General features: G+C 39.5%; 1 protein-coding gene across 2 annotated transcripts; it reads right to left on the bottom strand.

The window, feature by feature from the left end:
• Positions 1 to 4,985: 4,985 nt before the first annotated feature.
• On the bottom strand, positions 4,986 to 7,822 carry LOC107268473 (gastrula zinc finger protein XlCGF57.1). Of its 2 annotated transcripts, none has more exons than XM_015741279.2 (3): positions 7,477 to 7,822; positions 6,935 to 7,222; positions 4,986 to 6,867 (listed from the first exon to the last, which is right to left on the bottom strand). In XM_015741279.2, exons 1-3 carry the CDS (start codon positions 7,633 to 7,635, stop codon positions 5,584 to 5,586), a joined length of 1,731 nt encoding a protein of 576 aa, XP_015596765.1. In that variant the 5' UTR covers positions 7,636 to 7,822; the 3' UTR covers positions 4,986 to 5,583. The 2 variants fall into 2 exon arrangements, with proteins under 2 accessions (XP_015596765.1, XP_024941518.1); XM_025085750.1 differs by having other exon boundaries at positions 7,501 to 7,822.
• Between the last annotated feature and the right edge of the window lie 65 nt (positions 7,823 to 7,887).

The raw sequence follows: 7,887 nt of genomic DNA, 5'->3' as shown, positions 1-7,887 counted from the left end.
ATTTTCGGATACCCTGTATAAATTCATATGGTCATTAACAGAACTGTATAAAAGATGTCCTAGCAGATCAGCAACTGGAATCTGATCCTGGCAACAGTTTCCTACGAGCTTTATCGCGCCATGAGAGGAATGGTCGAGACCAGAGAGTTTTCCCGAGGAACATTCTCTGACGTCAGCTCCGGCAAGTTCGGACAGAGCGACGGAGAGGGGGTGGAGTCGAATAAAAATCAGGGAAACGGCGACAGGAGGAAAAAGAGGGAGCTCGTTGAGCACTGTGTCAGGAAGGATAGGCTGGGTTAAAGTGCGAAAGGACGGCCGAGAAGGAAGAACGTAAGTAAAGGAAGGTGGTGGCAACTAGAGGAACTAAAAAGAACAGTGGGACGTGGAGAGGGTTGGGTTAGGTTAGGTTAGGTTAGATTGTCGCGAACCGAGAATATATGGGATTCTTAGTGAGTGGTGTGAGGGGACCTTTACGCGACGTGGTTGAAGCTAAATGTCCCTCTTGGCTTGTGCCTTATAGCGAAACCAGTAGAATGAATACGTTAGAGGCCGCCTTTGTCCGACCAGCTACGGACCTTTTCCACTTTCACGCTTTATCGCTCCTTTTCCACGGCCCTTCTCTTTACCTCTTCACCATTCTCACTGTTTCCCCGCTGCTGACCCTGCGTTTTTCTTACCACAAATTCTCGCCAAACCTTTCTGTATACATAGTGCTACCGAATGCATGGAGATATGCTCACAACGGCTACCAGATAGTCAGGACATATACTATAACTTAACTAACCGTTACTACGGACATGACAATCTATTAATTTCAACAAGTCAAAACGGCCCTTAAACTTATCCATCACGATCTAACTTAACATATAAGTACAGTAAATCTTGTAAGTTCCCAACAAGCCATCGCAACACAAACGCAAACACTGCCAAACGAAATTCCAAACCAGCTTGGTACGCCTAGTAGTAACTATCCGAACCTCACTTTCCACGAAGATACTTGTTCGCGGTAGTGCAAGTCAGTTTCTCTGCTATAAACCGTTATACCTAACCTAGCGCCGGTTAACGAGGATAAGTTAAGTAGAAAAGCTCGACTAACATAAGTTGGACAAGTACGCGATTCGCGCGGTAAGTAACCGGAGGAGGCTCGGTTTTTAATTTGGTATAGGAAGTTTAAGAATATAGTAAAAGGCGGTATTAGGATTCAACTAAACCGGTACCTCCTTCGTCGACCGGAAGCAGATCGGTGAAAGTAAAAAATTTACGATCCTCTAGCATGGGAATTGTTTCCGGGAACGAGGTAGCGTATAGCACTCGGGAAGAAGTGAGGTTAGGTAATACATAAATACATATGTATTATAGATACGTATACCGTAGCAGAGTCAATCTGAGTGAGAGTGAATTAACGTTTTACATCTTTCTGCAACCGGATTAATCGTTTGCCAGTAGACTTCCGGTACTTTTGGGCTATTTCTATGGCGCACTACACGTGTACAATGTATACCACCGTTACTGCAATGTCTTATGACCACACCGCGACATGGAAACGCAGTATAAGGGCAACACTAAAAGATTTACGAAAGGGATGCAGCTTTTCTCGTCCTTTCGTAGTCGCCATTTCTTTTCTGTACACGATATATCTATATATATCGGCCTATGCTCTTAGGTACACTGCCCATCGTGGATATCGTTTTCAAAGTTTACAACCTCGTTCTGTGATCGCGAGTCATTTTATCCTCACTCGTAGATCCCTTCACGCTGTTCTGGCCCTAAATCGATTTTACGTATAGCATGTAACGGCTCTATAACTGTCTTTCCTTTATTTTGTACTTTCTACAATTTTATTCCCATCGTAGAAGATCGAGGATCGTATTCGTTGGAGAATAATTTATATCGTAGGATTTAACGATATTTCTGAGAGAAAACTATACGTGGACATCTGAAACTACGTACTTTTTAACTTTCTAATGTTATATGTAAATTTCTGAAATCTTTGAAATACTATTCTACATTTATCTACGTATAGCCCGTATTGGAATTGAAGGAAGGAGGGAAAAAAAAGTCAACAAAAAGTCACGATCTTCACATAGATTGGAAAGCGTCTCGTAAAATCTTTACAATCTCTAGGTTAGATTCGCGATCCCGTATGCGTCAACGCGCTTTCTCATAGGTAATCCAATATCTAAATGACCTTTGGAGTATCGAAAATGGATTCGCCACGGTGACGGCACATCCCGGCACGCAAAACGTATCCGTTAGAAATAAAATACGATTGGAAGCACCGACGTAGGTAAGAGAGAACGTCGGGGATCTCTAGGGTAAAAAGACGTAGAACCTTTGCAGAGTATTCCTGCGATATTTCAGCATTAAAGGCTCGCTGTCCTGCATGTTAAATTCCAGTAGATGCTCCGAATATACGCAGTTCCGTTATGTATAAATCCAATGGAGTAGCTTTTATGCAGAGATTTTATGTAACTTAACAAGAGAAATAGTATCATTAAATTGTCGGGGATGGCGACCCTTAAATACCTGTCAGATACTTGCTACGGACTCTTGTACTACGTATACAGAATATCATATTAAAAACTTGAAATACCTTAAAGACCATTTTTTAACTACAAATTAAAGGGGTTAGCCAGGTTTGGTTTGGTCGCTTGGGTTCCACGGCCACTACTACTAGTCGCCTCAGGTAACAGGGATGAGACTGGAGGGTTGGCAGCCCTCTTAATCCCCTTTCGTGACAGCCGCTTGTTTTTCCAAGTATCCACTTGCGAAACTCACCCCTTGATTTCACAGGCGGTGCTGTTTTGTACCTACAAAACAACGTATGGCTGTTGGTCCACGCCAGGATGCACTTGTCGTTGAATTTCACTTCTCGGTGTCTCTGCACTTCCGTTTTAACGAGCTAATATCAATAAGCTCTTGCGCTGCAAAATATAATAATCACAATCATCAAACCGGAAGGAAACTTTGTCAATAGTCCCCACAGAAAATTGTCAGTTACCTTCTTCTACGTCACTGAGCTAATTTATCCCATTCACCAAGCACTGGATGAAATCAAACATCTCTGCTCACACTAGGAAAAGGATCATTATTTATCAAGGACAACGCAAGACCATTGTTATCAAACTCCTGGAGAAGCGTATGACTCCAGGATCAAAAGTCACAGGCGGATAGGCATGTGTCATTAAGTGGAAAAATGACAGAAAATAATATTCCATCCTCAACCAATGACTTAAAGATAAATTAGAAGTCTGATAAGCTGTGACCTATGAACTTGCTTCTTTTAAACAGTAATATCAACCCTCTGCACAATTTACCCCATAAGGGTACACAGAATAGACATATTGTAAGGTTATGGAAGAAAAATACGCATATTATACGTACATATGCATGGAATCTCGACCCTTAATGTCTTGAGGGTGCGTGGGGTTACATATTAGGAAGGAAGTGGGTGTTACGACGACACACCTGGCATATCTATGTATTGGCAATTAGATTTGAGTGCAAAGTGGCTATTGCCAGGTTAATGGTATAGTCCTAAGCGCTGTATATATTACAGTTACAGTTTAAACTATAAAGGGTTACCATAATGACGGCCCTGGTTGAGAATATTCAGGAAGGTGTGCCAGGAATACGATAAGAATATCACACAGAGTCTATTCAATGAAACCGGAAATCTTTTTTTTTTCATTAAAAGCACTCAAGCTACTTTGCAATCTCCCTGGGTAGACAATAAGCAGGAATTAAAAAAAAAAGAAAGGAGGAAAAGTATAGCCCTTTCATAAAATCCAATTTAAAAACTACTTCTGATCCCATCGACCGTTCTTAGTGTCAGTAATAAAGAGCCTCGCCTTGTTCCTCTCTTTTTTCCCCTTATTAAGACTTAATTCCAAAGTTATTACTCTGCTGTTTAAAATAGTTATATTTACCTAAAACAGCCATTATGAACAGAAAATTAGCTGCGATGCATTTGACGACCACGTTCGACCCCATTAGAAATTCTATACTGGCCGCTCATGAGCATCTTCTGGAATTCTCAAGCGGTCCTCGACCAAAAGGTACTTTATCATATTTCTGTGGCAATGGGGTTTTTTTTTGAAGAATCGTTGCTCTACGTGACCCTGGCACTTTACTCCTTGTAGACGTGGTGGCTAGCAGCGTACCGGATTCCAGTGGGAAAAAGACAGATGGCCGTATTTACGCGAATCCCTGCAAGATGAAATTCCTCTCTACTTTCTGGTGACTAATTGCGTCACCCCCTGTTACCCACCTTGCTACCCTACTTTCTGACGGTACTCACCTACCTTTCTATTTTTCTCCCACTCCCACCATCTTAACCCCTTTCTCATTTTTTAACATTCACCCTATCTGACCTGGGTTCTTAATTACTCGCAGAGTCCAAGCACTGACTACTTCTCTGTTGATGGCTATGCAGAGCGCAGTACAATTCTCTACAGCAAATACAGTCCTACTGTACCAACCTTTGCGCAGCTTATACTTTAGGGGTTCTCCGCACTCGCTAACGAATATTTCATTTTTATGTACATTCCCCACTCTGCTTGAGCAAATTAATGCAAGCCAGCTGCGTCCAGACACTCTTTATCGCTGGATGATATAATTATCAAAATGGTGACGTACAGATTTTTTTAAAATTTAATTCTAAAAATTATCCAGGATAGTAGAACCTATATTAACATTTATCTCGGATATCGGGGTAGACTATGCAACATTTTTCTGACCTTTCTGTTACCTATTGATTGCTCTATTTGTTAACACTATGAGCTGAAATGGATGATCCAATTCTGTACAGATGCCGTTGCTAATTAGTGTCACGTAATTCAAGCTCTGCCAACAATCCTGGCGTTCATATAAATTTCTTTTTAATTGGTCGGCAGCGCGACAAGCTGAAATTTTTAATGCTCCAACGCATAAATATTGCAAATTACCGCTGGGGAAAATGTAGGATGTACAAGAAATAACGGAGCTAATATCAATCTTTTTGAATTTTAATAATGCATAGGTTTAGTATTCATGTATTTGGATAGATTGACGTGCTTCGTATCCGCCGGAAATGAATTTATATATTTATCTGTGTTATTTCCAACTCGCTGTGTTTTGCTCCCTTTTATTTGAATTACTTCGTAATAGATAAAACTGTCGCACGAGTGGAGACTGTCTATTACCTCGATACCGGTTTATGAATAAATGTCCATGGTCATTTTTGTAATAAACGGACGTGACGTAATTCAGAGAGACTGAATAACAATATATGCTGATAATTTATTACAGTGCATACAAAATCACAGTAGCGTGAAACCACGGTGACATTTGACAAACATTTTTATAAAATCCTCCCATCCGATGTTTGACATACATCATGTACACTCCGATATTTGATATAGAATATCATTTAAACTCCACCATTTATAATTTCCCAGTGAATCCTGTTACACAGCAATATACAAACATACATACAAGTGTGATTTCATTTTAATCTATTTTTAAAGAATTTCTAACATTTTGTATCATCTACATGAAGGATTCATCTAATGAATACAAATAATTCTGTAATTTAAAGTCTACTTATGTACCGATGTTAGAAAATATTGGTACAGTCTCACCCTCCTTTTCCTGTATTGGAAATATATCACAGACAATAATCTGCTCTTTAGAGTGAATCTTCGCATGCCTTACAAGCTTTGACTTGGTGATGAAGGCCTTATTACACACCGTACATACAAAAGGTTTTTCACCAGTGTGAACCCTTTGGTGAACTTTCAAGTGACCAGACTCAAAGTAAGACTTGGCGCATATTTTACACTTAAACTTCTTCTCACCATTATGATATTTTAAATGTCTGTTTAATTCTGGCTGAGAGAGAAACGACATCTCACATAAGTGACAGGGATACCGACGCTTGCCTGAGTGTTTTTGAAGATGTCTCGAAAGCTCTGCATTGGTGTAATAACTTTTGCCACATGTTTGGCAATTGTATCGACTGCCGAGTATATGCCTCTTCATATGCATCTTGAATGATTGCACGTTTAGGAAGTGCTTATTGCAAACTGTACATATCGATGGTGTATTCACGTGAGTACCTTCATGGTATTTTAATTCGGTCTTCTTTGAAAAACATTTTCCACATACTACGCATATATACTTTTTTCCTCCAGAGTGAGTTTGCTCATGATAATGTTTTGAACTGATTCGAGAAAATAATTTGGCACAGTATTTGCACTTAAATGCCTTTCCTGAAGTAGTTAAGTGCTTATTCCGATGAAACAGGAAATCTTCCTCTTGAGGAAATACTTCATGACAGTCAATGCATATGAATAAACGATTACGAGCTTCGTTATCATCGGTTATTTCATTTTCTCTTATACTGTCAACAGCGATGAGAGTTGGATGTGATGTGTTATTTTCATTCAAGTCTTGCTGTGCGTTTGATTCAGATTTTGTACGACCATTTAAGAAGTGTTCTGAGATATGTACCTTTAATTCTGATAATGATTGAAACGGCTTAAGGCATAACTGACAGCTCATATCATTATTAGTATCATTACATTCTGCATTCTCAGTTTCTTGTTCATGTATCTCCAAATGCTCCACAAGATCATCACTTGTAAGAAATAAACTGTCACAATATTGACAAGTAAATATTTGTTTCACTTGGGTCTGAAGATCTTCGACATTCATTTTTTCTTTCTTTAAAAAACGCTGAATTCCCTGTAAATCATCAATTTCAGAGTCGCTCACTTCCTTAGGACATTCCGGAGCATTACTGCCGCCTAAATTTTCTTCAACAACTCCTGATATTTCTTCACCTTCTTCATCTTCCTGTCCACTGACCTTACATATCTTCCACACCTAAGTACAATATAGCAAAAATCAAAAAAATCCATAAAGAGATTCTCAAACCTATCTTTTTTTATACCTGAATACCATCTTCCGTTTGTACAAATATAGCATTAACTTGTGAAAGATCAACATCGCTGTCCAGCATATTACTGTCCATCGAGAACTCTTTATATTCTATAACATTCTCATTGTTAAGACTTTCAAGCTTAATCTTTCCATCCTGAAAAGAAGTCTGTGAACTTTGTAAACAGGAGCGCAGGGTGCGATCCGAGATTTCAACAAGAATACGAAAATTGTACAACTTTTCCACCTGTTGTTGACAACTGAGACATATCCACTCCGGTAATCCATCGTCTCGTTCGATCTATAACATTAAAAGATACATTACCAATCACAATTGATATCAGAACATGTATGAGTTTCACGAAGGTGCATATGATCAAGACAAGATAATAAGCTTTCTTACTTCCTACAATTTTCTGCATTCTTTCTGTAAAGAACTGATTCAAACGCGGGACTTTTTTACGTTCAAACGCATCCAAATGGATGCGTTAATTCAGCTATCAAGCGGAGATGCGTTTAGAGAAAACGAGGAAATGCGAACGCGACCACACTCACCTGAACCGGCGCGATGGACGTTACTTTTTGTACCAAAAACATGCTATCATCCTCTGGACTTGTTGCCTCGAACAGAGAGGACATAATTCCCTCTTGCTTAAGGCAAAGTCGGCAAGTATTGCCAAACCTTCCTTCGAACGCATCGCTCGACGCCATCATTTCTGAAAACTGGCCACGTCCATGTCCATGTCTCTATGGCTGTCAAAGTCAAACCCGGGAATTTGAAAGCTTCGCCTCAACAATGCGAATTACAAAGTGCTTAAATGAATAGTACATAGCTTAATTACACGAATATGATCGTGAGTGGTAAGTTTATATATACATAACATTGTCAATTATCTAGTAAATTGGGTTAAAGGATAATTTGCGAAGAAATTGTCTAATCGACACTAGTACCATCTAGCAACGAAA

The sequence above is a fragment of the Cephus cinctus genome, unplaced genomic scaffold, assembly GCF_000341935.2.
Source record: "Cephus cinctus unplaced genomic scaffold, Ccin1 Ccin1_scaffold0564, whole genome shotgun sequence".
Lineage (NCBI taxonomy): Eukaryota > Metazoa > Arthropoda > Insecta > Hymenoptera > Cephidae > Cephus > Cephus cinctus.
Note: the sequence above shows the minus strand (reverse complement) of the source record. Positions and strands in the feature narration are given on the sequence as shown.